Raw genomic sequence first — 16,001 nt, forward strand, 5'->3', positions numbered from 1 at the left:
GGGTCAGCTGACACTCACCAGCTACCCACAACACCCACCACAGGATCTTAAGACTTCTGGAGAGTGGAACACAGCTTCTGCTCCAATCCAATTGCACACGGGACCAGAGACTGCATTAGTTAGGGAAGCAGAAAACCGGCCTGAGTAGGACCACAGGCCTCTTCCGGCTGGACCAGCACCGGGGTACCGTCAGCTACCCACGACCCCCGCAGCAGGATTTAGAGACTGCTGGTGAGTGGAACACAGCTTCTGCTCCAATCTTTAAACAGTGACAACGATAACAACTAACCCCTGAGATTACCAGATGGCGAAAGGTAAACGTAATAATCTTACTAACAGAAACCAAGACCACTCACCATCATCAGAATCCAGCACCCCCACTTCGCCCAGTCCAGGGCACCCCAACACACCGGAAAAGCTAGACACGGATTTAAAAGCATATATCCTGATGATGATAGAGGACTTCAAGAAGGACTTTAATAACACACTTAAAGAAATGCAGGAGAACACTGCTAAACAGGAAGAAGACAATAAAGAGGAAGCACAAAAATCCCTTAAAGAATGGCAGGAGAACAATGCTAAAGAGTTACAAATCCTTAAAGAAAAACAGGATAACATAATCAAACAGGTAGAAGTCCTTACAGAAAAACAGGAAAACACATCCAAACAGATGATGGAAATGAACAAAACCATACTAGACCTAAAAAGGGAAGTAGACACAATAAAGAAAACCCAAAATGAGGCAACACTGGAGATAGAAACCCTAGGAAAGAAATCTGGAACCATAGATACCAGCATCAGCAACAGAATACAAGAGATGGAAGAGAGAATCTCAGGTGCAGAAGATTCCATAGAGAACATCGGCACAACAATCAAGGAAAATGTAAAATGCAAAAAGATCCTAACTCAAAACATCCAGGAAATACAGGACACAATGAGAAGACCAAACCTACGGATAATAGGAGTGGATGAGAATGAAGATTTTCAACTCAAAGGACCAGCAAACATCTTCAACAAAATTATAGAAGAAAACTTCCCAAATCTAAAGAAAGAGATGCCCATGAACATACAAGAAGCCTACAGAACTCCAAATAGACTGGACCAGAAAAGAAATACCTCCCGACACATAATAATCAGAGCAACAAATGCTCTAAATAAAGATAGAATACTAAAAGCAGTAAGAGAAAAAGGCCAAGTAACATATAAAGGCAAGCCTATCAGAATTACACCAGATTTTTCACCAGAGACTATGAAAGCCAGAAGATCCTGGACGGATGTTATACAGACACTAAAAGAACACAAATTCCAGCCCAGGCTACTATACCCAGCCAAACTCTCAATTAACATAGATGGAGAAACCAAAGTATTCCACGACAAAACCAAATTCACACATTATCTCTCCACGAATCCAGCCCTTCAAAGGATAATAACAGAAAAAAACCAATACAAGGACGGGAACCACGCCCTAGAAACAACAAGAAGGTAATCCCTCAACAAACCAAAAAGAAGACAGCCACAAGAACAAAATGCCAACTTTAACAACAAAAATAACAGGAAACAACAATTACTTTTCCTTAATATCTCTTAATATCAATGGACTCAACTCCCCGATAAAAAGACATAGACTAACAAACTGGCTACACAAACAAGACCCAACATTTTGCTACTTACAGGAAACTCATCTCAGAGAAAAGGATAGACACTACCTCAGAATGAAAGGCTGGAAAACAATTTTCCAAGCAAATGGCATGAAGAAACAAGCTGGAGTAGCCATTCTAATATCTGATAAGATTGACTTCCAACCCAAAGTCATTAAAAAAGACAGGGAGGGACACTTCATACTCATCAAAGGTAAAATCCTCCAAGAGGAACTATCAATCCTGAATATCTATTCTCCAAATACAAAGGCAGCCACATTCATTAAAGAAACTTTAGTAAAGCTCAAAGCACACATTGCACCTCATACAATAATAGTGGGAGACTTCAACACACCACTTTCACCAATGGACAGATCATGGAAACAGAAACTAAACAGGGACACAGTGAAACTAAGAGAAATTATGAATCAAATGGATCTGGCAGATATCTACAGAACATTCTATCCTAAAACAAAAGGATATACCTTCTTCTCAGCACCTCATGGTACCTTCTCCAAAATTGACCACATAATTGGTCACAAAGCAGGCCTCAACAGATATAAAAATATTGAAATTGTCCCATGCATCCTATCAGATCACCATGGACTAAGGCTGATCTTCAATAACAAAATAAATAATAGAAAGCCAACCTTCACGTGGAAACTGAACAACACTCTTCTCAATGATACCTTGGTCAAGGAAGGAATAAAGAAAGAAATTAAGGACTTTTTAGAGTTCAATGAAAATGAAGCCACAACATACCCAAACTTATGGGACGCAATGAAAGCATTTCTAAGAGGAAAACTCATAGCTCTGAGTGCCTCCAAAAGGAAACTAGAGAGAGCACACATTAGCAGCTTGACAACACACCTAAAAGCACTAGAACAAAAGGAAGCAAATTCACCCAAGAGGAGTAGACGGCAGGAAATAATCAAACTCAGGGGTGAAATCAACCAAGTGGAAACAAGAAAAACTATTCAAAGAATCAACCAATCAAGGAGCTGGTTCTTTGAGAAAATCAACAAGATAGATAAACCCTTAGCCAGACTCACTAGAGGGCACAGGGAAAGCATCCTAATTAACAAAATCAGAAATGAAAAAGGAGACATAACAACAGATCCTGAAGACATCCAAAACACCATCAGATCCTTCTACCAAAGGCTATACTCAACAAAACTGGAGAACCTGGATGAAATGGAGAAGTTCCTAGACAGATACCAGGTACCAAAGTTGAATCAAGATCAGGTTAATGATCTAAACAGCCCTATATCCCCCAAAGAAATAGAAGCAGTCATTAATAGTCTCCCAACTAAAAAAAGCCCAGGACCAGATGGGTTTACTGCAGAGTTCTATCAGACCTTCAAAGAAGATCTAATCCCAGTTCTTCACAAACTATTCCACAAAATAGAAACAGAAGGTACTCTACCCAACTCATTCTATGAAGCCACAATTACTCTGATACCTAAACCACAAAAAGACCCAACAAAGATAGAAAACTTCAGACCAATATCCCTTATGAATATTGATGCAAAAATCCTCAATAAAGTTCTTGCTAACTGAATCCAAGAACACATCAAAACAATCATCCATCCTGACCAAGTAGGTTTCATCCCAGGGATGCAGGGATGGTTCAATATACGGAAATCCATCAACGTAATCCAGTATATAAACAAACTCAAAGACAAAAACCACATGGTCATCTCGTTAGATGCGGAAAAAGCATTTGACTAGATCCAACACCCATTCATGATAAAAGTCTTGGAAAGATCAGGAATTCAAGGCCCATACCTAAACATGATAAAAGCAATCTACAGCAAACCAGTAGCCAACATCAAAGTAAATGGTCAGAAGCTTGAAGCAATCCCTCTAAAATCAGGGACTAGACAAGGCTGTCCACTTTCTCCATACCTATTCAACATTGTACTTGAAGTCCTAGCCAGAGCAATTGGACAACAAAAGGAGATCAAAGGGATACAAATTGGAAAAGATGAAGTCAAAATATCACTTTTTGCAGATGATATGATAGTATATATAAGTGACCCTAAAAATTCCACCAGAGAACTCCTAAGCCTGATAAACAGCTTCGGTGAAGTAGCTGGATATAAAATTAACTCAAACAAATCAATGGCCTTTCTCTACACAAAGAATAAACAGGCTGAGAAAGAAATTAGGGAAACAACACCCTTCTCAATAGTCACAAATAATATAAAATATCTTGGCGTGACTCTAACTAAGGAAGTGAAAGATCTGTATAATAAAAACTTCAAGTCTCTGAAGAAAGAAATTATAGAAGATCTCAGAAGATGGAAAGATCTCCCATGCTCATGGATTGGCAGGATCAACATTGTAAAAATGGCTATCTTGCCAAAAGCAATCTACAGATTCAATGCAATCCCCATCAAAATTCCAAATCAATTCTTCAACGAATTAGAAAGTGCAATCTGCAAATTCATCTGGAATAACAAAAAACCTAGGATAGCAAAAACTCTTCTCAAGGATAAAAGAACCTCTGGTGGAATCACCATGCCGGACCTAAAGCTCTACTACAGAGCAATTGTGATAAAAACTGCATGGTACTGGTATAGTGACAGACAAATAGACCAATGGAATAGAATTGAAGACCCAGAAATGAACCCACACACCTATGGTCACCTGATCTTCGACAAGGGAGCTAAAAACATCCAGTGGAAGAAAGACAGCATTTTCAACAAATGGTGCTGGCACAACTGGTTGTTAACATGTAGAAGAATGCGAATCGATCCATTCCTATCTCCTTGTACTAAGGTCAAGTCTAAGTGGATCAAGGAACTTCACATAAAACCAGAGACACTGAAACTTATAGAGGAGAAAGTGGGGAAAAGCCTTGAAGATATGGGCACAGGGGAAAAATTCCTGAATAGAACAGTAATGGATTGTGCTGTAAGATCGAGAATTGACAAGTGGGACCTCATGAAACTACAAAGCTTCTGCAAGGCTAAAGACACCATCAATAAGACAAAAAAACCACCAACAGATTGGGAAAGGATCTTCACCTATCCTATATCAGATAAGGGACTAATATCCAATATATATAAAGAACTCAAGAAGGTGGACTCCAGAAAGTCAAATAACCCCATTAAAAAATGGGGCTCAGAACTGAACAAAGAATTCTCACCTGAGGAATACCGAATGGCAGAGAAACACCTGAAAAAATGTTCAACATCCTTAATCATCAGGGAAATGCAAATCAAAACAACCCTGAGATTCCACCTCACACCAGTCAGAATGGCTAAGATCAAAAATTCAGGTGACAGCAGATGCTGGCGAGGATGTGGAGAAAGAGGAACACTCCTCCATTGTTGGTGGGATTGCAAGCTTGTACAACCACTCTGGAAATCAGTCTGGCGGTTCCTCAGAAAATTGGACATAGTACTACCAGAGGATCCAGCAATACCTCTCCTGGGCATATATCCAGAAGATGTCCCAACCGGTAAAAAGGACACATGCTCCACTATGTTCATAGCAGCCCTATTTATAATAGCCAGAAGCTGGAAAGAACCCAGATGTCCCTCAACAGAGGAATGGATACAGAAATTATGGTACATTTACACAATGGAGTACTACTCAGCTATTAAAAAGAATGAATTTATGAAATTCCTAGCCAAATGGATGGACCTGGAGGGCATCATCTTGAGTGAAGTAACACAATCACAAAAGAACTCACACAATATGTATTCACTGATAAGTGGATATTAGCCCAAAACTTAGGATACCCAAGATATAAGATACAATTCGCTAAACACATGAAACTCAAGAAGAATGAAGACCAAAGTGTGGACACTGTGCACCTTCTTAGAATTGGGAACAAAACACCCAGGGAAGGAGTTACAGAGACAAAGTTCGTAGAAGTGATGAAAGGATGGACCATTTAGAGACTGCCATATCCAGGGATCCATCCCATAATCAGCTTCTAAACGCTGACACCATTGCATACACTAGCAAGATTTTGCTGAAAGGACCCAAATATAGCTGTCTCTTGTGAGACGATGCCGGGGCCTAGCAAACACAGGAGTGGATGTTCACAGTCAGCTATTGGATGTATCACAGGGCTCCCAATGGAGAAGCTAGAGAAAGTACCCAAGGAGCTAAAGGGATCTGCAACCCTATTGTTGGAACAACATGATGTACTAACCAGAACCCCGGAGCTCTTGTCTCTAGCTGCATATGTATCGAAAGATGGCCTAGTCGCCCATCAATGGAAAGAGAGGCCCATTGGACTTGCAAACTTTATATGCCCCAATATAGGGGAATGCCAGGGCCAAAAGAATGGGAATGGGTGGGTAGGGACGTGGGGGCGCTATGGGGGACTTTTGGGATAGCATTGGAAATGTAATTGAGGAAAATATGTAATAAAAATATTAAAAATCAAAAAAAAAAAAAAAAAGACTGACTATTGTAACAATGGCCCTTGCCTGCTGCTGACTCAGCAATAATGCAGCAGGTGGATCTGGGTGGATCCGGCTTGAGGAGGACTAGGTACACCTAGAGAACAGGATGCTTTTGCCGGGCCCATGGTTCCTCCAGGTTCACAGTCTGATATGAATGTTAATAAACCTCTAATAGAGAGTAAAAAAAAAAAAAAAAAAACAAACACATACATACATACATGTATGCATGCATACATACATACATATATAACATTATGTAAAACAAAGGAAAATTGTAACTATTTTAGCTAAATGTTTTAATTAGTTCTTTTATTTTATCTAAAAACAATATAATAATTAGAACATGATTTTAAACTTTATTAGAACTATGATAATAGAATTTTTAATTCACTAAACAGTGCTTTTATTCAAAGCTCATCAAAGCCCTGTAATTGTTTAAGCCTTTGGCTTAAATGTTTCAAAACAAAGCATTAGTTCCTTTCTTAGTATTACTAAAGAAAATACACTGGTGTTTAAGTGAAACTACTTTCACACTCATAATCCCTAATACTTTGGTGATAAAGATGAGAGAATCGAGTTCAAGTCCACTTTCAACTACACAGTGACTCTACGACCAACCTGCTTTACACACAGGAAGTTCTGAGAAACAAACCTTATTTAATCCTTATCAGCAGGATCAGCAGACTAGAGCCCTCAAACCAAATCCACTTACTATGCACTTGTGAAAATGTCGTGTTGAAATACCCTCCAATTGTTACCATTTATTGAAAAGCTGCAAAACGGTCCAGTCTCCAAAGCTACAATTACTTACTGCCCGGTCCTTTACACAATATTTCAGTTAACCCTGACTTTAGACACAAAGGATACAGGAGAATAAAGAAAATTTCTATTGCTTTGATAATAATTCTGTGGTATTTACTTTTGTAATCTACCTCATTCATTTATACACTGCAAATCAAAGGTTAAGTGAAAAAGCTTTACAGTTATTAGAATTTCATTTTTTGTTTAAAAAACATATTAATATATAGTATACAAATATAAATCTGTATAAGCCTAGGACTTAAGGGTTATTCCTGTGTTGTTTAGAGTTTTCTTAAATGTGCTGTTACACTTTTTGCATACTGTCTCCAATAAAGCTAGTTTCATCCTTGAGAAAATTAAGGAAAATTATCCTATCTGGGCTACAAAAGATTCAGGCTAGTCAATTACATTGATTTAACTAAAAATAATGAATTTAAAAGATTCATCAGACATTACTACATAGGTAACGTAAGGGCTTAGCACTAGAGACAGAGCTGTGCTCTAATTAATGGGGCATATACCATATCCACATCAAAAGGCAAAGGCAGCTAGGCCATCCAGCTGTGCTGATGAGGACTACAAGAGGGGGTCAGCGCTCACATGGTAGGACCCTGACCCTCGTTCTGCCCCACTGAGACAAGAACCTACAGCCTGGTAGACGGGGTGAGAAAGACAAAGACATCAGCACAGAAGTCTGTATTTTGCTGCTGCTATTGCTCTGAGAGGAACTGTTACTCCACATCAGCTGACAGGGGCGACAGTAGAAAGACTGCTTAAACACGGCTTTCAGTGTTGGGCTGTCATAAGCTTCAGTGGAAACTGCCACTTCAGGCATTAAACATATCCCCCAGTCCAGGTTCAGGAAGCAGCAAACAGAAACTGATTCTAAGCATTATCCTTTACACCCAAGGGAAATGAGCCCTGAATTCTCATGTCTTACAACATCTATTTAAAATTTTTGAAGCTTTTTGAGTCATGACTTTTAGAATCCTTAATAGATCATTCATTTTAAGAAGATTGAAATAGACCACCACTTAAAAGACTATCCTGGTGCTGGGTGTGGTGGCGCACGCCTTTAATCCTAGCACTCGGGATGCAGAGGGAGGTGGATTTCTGAGTTTGAGGACAGCCTGGTCTACAGAGTGAGTTCCAGGATGGCCAGGGCTATACAGAGAAACCCTGTCTCGAACCACCCCCCCCCCCAAAAAAGACTATCCTGACCCTGACTTGACAAAAAATCCTGGGCAGAATAGCTTCTAAATGGGAGATTAATGTCTATCTACCATCACATCTGTCCATGTACAGGTTAAAGGCATTAACACATGCAGAAAAGCAATCAGAACTCAGCACACACCAAGCACAGAAACACAGGCCAGTCCCTCAAATGGTTAGAGAGAAAACATTTTTCCTTACCATCCACTTTTTGAACCACACAGCCTTAGTATCAACTAATGCAAAAAAATAGATGGGATCCAAAATCTTCTGTGGCACCAGGTGGCTTTGCTCGTGTTTGACTGAGAGCAAGGACAGAGTACTCTCCACAATTTCCTCCATATACCTGAGTTTGGGAAAGAAGTGATTTTTAAAAATAAAAAATAAAAATAAAAACTGACAAGGTTTAGTGTGTGTGAGATCAGCAATATTCTTATTCTTATGAAATTACAATGTGATATGTAACCTTGAGATTTTTTTTTCTGTAAATGGTAGAGGCTAAGAGCCACACTCACTCTTTCTGCGCTACAAATCTTAAGTTCTTTCTACGCCAGTACTCTAGCCTCCAAATGTTGTTACCTTTCAGTTTTAGACTCACAGGTGCTATTACAACCTTGTCAGAACTTTTTTTTAACTGAATGGAAAAATAAAATAACATTTAAGAAACTTGTTTAGAGTAGCAAACATCAGGTGAACCCAAGGCCTCATCATCCCATTTCTACAATGTTTTAAGTGACATAAAAACATACTTGGGGAGAACCATTTACACAAATATACACTGACAAAAACTGCACTAAAACCTTCTATCCCAGTGTGCTACGATTAACACGATGTAAAACAGAAACTTGGAGAGGAACACGTCCATTTTAGTTTATAAATTATACTCCATCATTAAGGGAAGCCAGACAATGAGCTCAAGACAGGAATTTGGGACAAAAACCATAGAGGCGTTGCTCGCTGTCTTGCCTCCTCAAGCTTGCTATTTTTCTTATACAGCCCAGGGCCATGTGCCTACAGAAGGTATTGCCCCTGGGAGGCCCCCTATATTAATTTACAGTTACAAAAACACACACATGGGCAAGTGAATAGGGCAGTTCCTCAGATGAGGGTCTATTTCCTAGGTGGTCCTATTTGGTGTCAAGCTGACAAAAACTAAGTGGCATATAGAACCATGTCCATCGCTCAAGACTACTGTTCCTTCGTCCTTGAAATAACTGAGGGACATAGCCTGTACCTTACATCACATGAGTTGGGGAACTTACTTCTCTGGGTGACGAATCCAAAAAGATGGAGCCTCTTTCTGGTACTCATTCAGAAGGCGAACCTATAAGCAATATACAAAAGATCTCAAAATAGTTTAATTCTTAAATATAGCCCTACTTTACATACAGTACATCATAGTAAGTGGATACCTTCTTCAGTAAGCGGGTCACATTGGGACTGGTTATGTCTACTCCAGCTGAAAGAGTAGGAAGGTGATTTTCTCTAGAAAGAAAATATACCTCCAGATATTTAGCTGAAAAGAAAAGTGAAAATATACAGTCATTATATATATTACGAAGTGCTTCTGGAATAAGTCATTTCTTATGCATTTCTTAGTGCATATAGGAGAACAACAATTGAAGTGATTTGAGGAACATACCTAAGCTTGTATAAATCTCCTTGGTCATATGTAACGGTGAGAGTGTAAAAGTCTGTGCGTAGAACTTTAAAATCCGGTCCTAGGGAAACAAAACAGCCCATCCTCATTTGCAACCTTATAGCATCACAGACCAAACACTTCTCACATGGAACAGAAAATAAACACAAGATACACTACGCAGAAACCAGGGGAAGGCCGTATCTATTTTAAAGGGCATGTCTTCATTTAGCCAAAAGTAAAATTATCCACAACTAAGGGTAAAACCAACAACAAAATGCACTGCTGTGAAATCTGGTCACAGCAGGAAGTAGAAATGAATGGTGGCAGGAGGAAGGGTCACGAGGTGCTGTGAAATGAAGCTGCAGGCTTGCACAGAGGTGCTGGAGGCGTTAATGGTGCCATCCAACAGTGGCACAGTAGGCAACACTACATTTTGAAACCTCACATTTCCAAGTCCAGGATTGTTTCTTTATATTTAACTGCAGGAGTATTTAGGAGTCTTTCTAGCAATTATGCCTATTCCCTAGACAAAAAAAAAAAAAATAACGACATAATATTTTGAAATTTTATCACAAAATAAACTGAACAAGAATTAAATGTAGTTTCAAACATGGCTGACACTAGTAGGCATTAAAATGGCACCTGTCTCTTCACTTTCTTTATAATCACTTAAAGATCATGAGAAGCGTAATTCTACTGGTGAAATACAAGTTTCCATTAAATAAAAACAATCTTGCCTCCTATTGTTTTAATCTATAGAAATAAAATTAAATGATCTAGTTTCTAACTCCCAGGCTAATATTTTCATAGGAAATTGGACCCTAGATGTCTAATGATATCTTCCAATAATGCTAAGACATTCCCACGGACCACAGGCTACCCAGTGTTTGAAGCCCATGCTTGGAGTTGCAGTAACACATAAGCATCTGTAATTTTCCAACCACTCATAATAGTTTCACAGAACAACAATGATGTAGCTAGCAATGTAGACATACTACAAATTTAAAATAAAAGGATGGATATTTTAGTCTACTCCAAAATGATTTGATCCTACCTCTAATTTTCGGTTTAACAATTGTTTGTAATCTGTTAATGTAAGTAAGGAACTGCACCTTATTACACAGTAATATACAATACCTGAATAAAGCAATTTGCAATGGCCAACTAGAAACTTTTAATGTGTTTACAGAGATACACTTTCTAAAATGAAGAAAATGTTTGCATTTCCCTGATGATTAAGGATGTTGAACATTTTTTCAGGTGCTTCTCTGCCATTCGGTATTCCTCAGGTGAGAATTCTTTGTTCAGTTCTGAGCCCCATTTTTAATGGGGTTATTTGATTTTCTGGAGTCAACTTCTTTTTTTTTTAATATTTTTTATTACAAATTTTCCTCAATTACATTTCCAATGCTATCCCAAAAGTCCCCCATAGCGCCCCCCACTTCCCTACCCACCCATTCCCATTCTTTTGGCCCTGCCATTCCCCTATATTGGGGCATATAAAGTTTGCAAGTCCAATGGGCCTCTCTTTCCAGTGATGGCCGACTAGGCCATCTTTCCATACATATGCAGGTAGAGACAAGAGCTCCGGGGTACTGGTTAGTTCATCATGATGTTCCAACTATAGGGTTGCAGATCCCTTTAGCTCCTTGGGTACTTTCTCTAGCTTCCCCATTGGGAGCCCTGTGATCCATCCAATAGCTGACTGTGAGCATCCACTCCTGTGTTTGCTAGGCCCCGGTATAGTCTCAAAAGAGACAGCTATATTTGGGTCCTTTCAGCAAAATCTTGCTAGTGTATGCAATGGTGTCAGCGTTTAGAAGCTGATTATGGGAGGATCCCTGGATACAGCAGTCTCTAGATGGTCCATCCTTTCATCACAGCTCCAAACTTTGTCTATGTAACTCCTTCCATGGGTGTTTTGTTCCCAATTCTAAGAAGGGGCATATTGTCCACATTTTGGTCTTCATTCTTCTTGAGTTTCATGTGTTTAGCAAATTGTATCTTATATCTTGGGTATCCTAAGTTTTGGGCTAATATCCACTTATCAGTGAATACATATTGTGTGAGTTCCTTTGTGATTGTGTTACCTCACTCAAGATGATGCCCTCCAGGTCCATCCATTTGGTTAAAAATTTCATAAATTCATTCTTTTTAATAGCTGAGTAGTACTCCATTGTGTAAATGTACCATAATTTCTGTATCCATTCCTCTGTTGAGGGAAATCTGGGTTCTTTCCAGCTTCTGGCTATTATAAATAGGGCTGCTATGAACATAGTGGAGCATGTGTCCTTTTTACCGGTTGGGACATCTTCTGGATATATGCCCAGGAGAGGTATTGCTGGATCCTCCGGTAGTACTATGTCCAATTTTCTGAGGAACCGCCAGACTGATTTCCAGAGTGGTTGTACAAGCTTGCAATCCCACCAAAAATGGAGGAGTGTTCCTCTTTCTCCACATCCTCGCCAGCATCTGCTGTCACCTGAATTTTTGATCTTAGCCATTCTGACTGGTGTGAGGTGGAATCTCAGGGTTGTTTTGATTTGCATTTCCCTGATGATTAAGGATGTTGAACATTTTTTCTGGTGCTTCTCTGCCATTCGGTATTCCTCAAGTGAGAATTCTTTGCTCAGTTCTGAGCCCCATTTTTTAATGGGGTTATTTGACTTTCTGGAGTCCACCTTCTTGAGTTCTTTATATATATTGGATATTAGTCCCTTATCTGATATAGGATAGGTGAAGATCCTTTCCCAATCTGTTGGTGGTTTTTTTGTCTTATTGATAGTGTCTTTTGCCTTGCAGAAGCTTTGCAATTTCATGAGGTCCCACTTGTCAATTCTGGATCTTACAGCACAAGCCATTGCTGTTCTATTCAAGAATTTTTCCCCTGTGCCCATATCTTCAAGGCTTTTCCCCACTTTCTCCTCTATAAGTTTCAGTGTCTCTGGTTTTATGTGAAGTTCCTTGATCCACATAGAGTTGACCTTAGTACAAGGAGATAGGAATGGATCGATTCGCATTCTTCTACATGATAACAACCAGTTGTGCCAGCACCATTTGTTGAAAATGCTGTCTTTCTTCCACTGGATGGTTTGAGAATCCACATCACACCAGTCAGAATGGCTAAGATCAAAAATTCAGGTGACAGCAGATGCTGGCGAGGATGTGGAGAAAGAGGAACACTCCTCCATTGTTGGTGGGACTGCAAGCTTGTACAACCACTCTGGAAATCAGTCTGGCAGTTCCTCAGAAAATTGGACATAGTACTACCGGAGGATCCAGCAATACCTCTCCTGGGCATATATCCAGAAGATGTCCCAACCGGTAAAAAGGACACATGCTCCACTATGTTCATAGCAGCCCTATTTATAATAGCCAGAAGCTGGAAAGAACCCAGATTTCCCTCAACAGAGGAATGGATACAGAAATTATGGTACATTTACACAATGGAGTACTACTCAGCTATTAAAAAGAATGAATTTATGAAATTCCTAGCCAAATGGATGGACCTGGAGGGCATCATCTTGAGTGAAGTAACACAATCACAAAAGAACTCACACAATATGTATTCACTGATAAGTGGATATTAGCCCAAAACTTAGGATACCCAAGATATAAGATACAATTTGCTAAACACATGAAACTCAAGAAGAATGAAGACCAAAGTGTGGACACTGTGCCCTTCTTAGAATTGGGAACAAAACACCCAGGGAAGGAGTTACAGAGACAAAGTTCGTAGCTGTGATGAAAGGATGGACCATTTAGAGACTGCCGTATCCAGGGATCCATCCCATAAGCAGCTTCTAAACGCTGACACCAATGCATACACTAGCAAGATTTTGCTGAAAGGACCCAAATATAGCTGTCTCTTGTGAGACGATGCCGGGGCCTAGCAAACACAGGAGTGGATGTTCACAGTCAGCTATTGGATGTATCACAGGGCTCCCAATGGAGAAGCTAGAGAAAGTACCCAAGGAGCTAAAGGGATCTGCAACCCTACTGTTGGAACAACATGATGTACTAACCAGAACCCCGGAGCTCTTGTCTCTAGCTGCATATGTATCGAAAGATGGCCTAGTCGGCCATCACTGGAAAGAGAGGCCCATTGGACTTGCAAACTTTATATGCCCCAATACAGGGGAATGGCAGGGCCAAAAGAATGGGTGGGTAGGGAAGTGGGGGGGGGTATGGGGGACTTTTGGGATAGCATTGGAAATGTAATTGAGGAAAATACGTAATAAAAAAATATTAAAAAAAAAAAAAGTAAATATAGTCAGGCATGGTTCTCTTCTATCAAATACAGGAAAAAAAGAAAACACCAGCAAACTGACAATTGTATTTCTTCTTAGCTTCGAAATGCTAGAGGTGACCCTAAAATTACCTCTCCCTGCCCAAAGTCCACATATCAAAGTTTATATAGAAGGGTAAAGTATCCTCTGCTGCTCCTAGCTTTGAACTGTGTCCACGTCACTAGGCAAGCATCCTTTTCTTTGATATAAATAACAAAAGTGGTACCCAAACCTTTTCTGTTTCCCAGTATATAATACCCCCACTGATGAAAGAATGTGATTTAAAGTAGACAAATGTTATCTGGATACCCTGTTTACCCAAAACTATCTGCCTACTGTCTATTGTGGTTTAAAACCCTAAAGTCCCATAGCTGAGCTACTAAAGAAAACAATCAAATCCCCCTTGCAGGCAGCAGTGCGCAGGCCATCTTCTTACAGTGAACGTAGGATCTGGATCAGACAGAGATGTGGTCAGCTTTTCACAGAGAGTGGTCCAGTTCTCACAGCTCAGGACGTCGGACGGGGGAGCTGAGCACAATGTTTGTAAAGCTTCATATCTCACCTACAGATTTTAAAATAACAATGATATTAATGCTAGAAGAATGTCATTTCTCCAACACATTAGCAAACTACTAAAGGGTAGAGCAGCCAGAGAAAATCTATTTTAATGAGGCCCTTTTAAGGATCAGATACCCATTTATAAATTGGCTCCTGGGAATACTTTTTCATAAACTAAATACTAAATAGAGAAAAAAAATAGGTTATAGGGAAGTCTGAAACAGTAAGCCTACCAGAGACTGTGTTACAGCTGGAGAAATGGATGGTGGCTGCATTGCAATCACTGAGCTGCATTTTCCAGTGGCCTCATCCCAGATGTTCCCCACACTCATAAGCTCCCACTGGAGTGGCTACAGATTGCGGCTCTAATTCTAGCACAGTGCACACACAGCCCCTGGAAAAGCATTCCCATGACAGTCTCCCTGAGCAGCAACTCCGGAACAATCTGAGCAAACATTTTCACTTTTCTGCTGGAACGTATTTTCTGACCTTCTAGCCACTGAAGTAGAAAACCTAATTCAGCAGTGAAATGCAAAATTGAATTTCTGTATTCCCCCAGAAAGGCTATTTCCTAATCAGACAACTTAGAATCCAATCAGAATTCACCCAAGACACTATGACCCAAGGGACATGAGTGGAGACGTCTCCACTTCAGTAGAGCACAGCTTTCTCTGCACTCTCACGATTGCTAAAAGGCAATACTGCAAGGCTTCTACTCAAAGTGTGGTCATTTGAAACAATTGAAGCCCAGTGAGTGACAAGAAGAGAGACATCAGAGACAGGAGCAGACTGTTTCATTACAGACTCAGCTATTTCTGATGAGGAGGAATGCAGGATGCTTGAAAATATCTATAAAGTCCCGTAGAGGAAAAACTGCTAATCATACCTGGGGCACAGGGATTAGGAGGACTTGAAAGGGCATCTGAAAATTCAGGAGGTTCCAATATTAAATAATTTCTCATTTCAAGTTAACAACTAGAACAAAATCTACTTGAAAGCAGATAGGTTTCTGAACAAGAATATATTTACAAGTAATCAATTTAAACTGAATACAAAATTTAAATATATTAAACTCACTACCCAGGATATACGTATTTCAAGACATCATACATGATAATATACCACATTATCTATTAAAATATTCATTAAGTAGATGCTCAGATTTTCTAAAAACAAACAAGCACTGAGTTTTCTTAACAATAAAATACTGAATGGCGATAGCTATGTAAACAACTACACATAGAGTTATCCCTTTAAGGAAACAGAGAGAATATGTGTATTCCTTGAACCAAATAATTCTCTAAAGAAATTCTTCCTGGGGGTGTGAGGACCTAAGTTCACATCCCCTGGATGCAGATAAATATCTAGGCAGGGTGCTATACATCAGTAATAATAGCAATGGGGGATGGTATGGCAGAGGTGGAGGAATCCCAAT

At 39.6% G+C, this 16,001-nt stretch overlaps 1 protein-coding gene across 1 annotated transcript in view; it reads right to left on the bottom strand.

Annotated features, from left to right (window-relative positions):
* Window positions 1–16,001, bottom strand: part of Tbc1d32 (TBC1 domain family member 32) — a 244,143-nt gene that overhangs the window by 194,807 nt on the left and 33,335 nt on the right. The window contains exons 5-9 of the mRNA XM_021174643.3: window positions 14,445–14,570; window positions 9,720–9,798; window positions 9,490–9,593; window positions 9,340–9,401; window positions 8,279–8,423 (exon numbers count right to left, since the gene is read on the bottom strand). Coding sequence (XP_021030302.1) covers window positions 8,279–8,423; window positions 9,340–9,401; window positions 9,490–9,593; window positions 9,720–9,798; window positions 14,445–14,570 — 516 coding nt within the window. The remainder of the gene's footprint in view (window positions 1–8,278; window positions 8,424–9,339; window positions 9,402–9,489; window positions 9,594–9,719; window positions 9,799–14,444; window positions 14,571–16,001) is intronic.

This window comes from Mus caroli, unplaced genomic scaffold, assembly GCF_978045245.1.
Source record: "Mus caroli unplaced genomic scaffold, Mus_caroli_1 scaffold_9, whole genome shotgun sequence".
Lineage (NCBI taxonomy): Eukaryota > Metazoa > Chordata > Mammalia > Rodentia > Muridae > Mus > Mus caroli.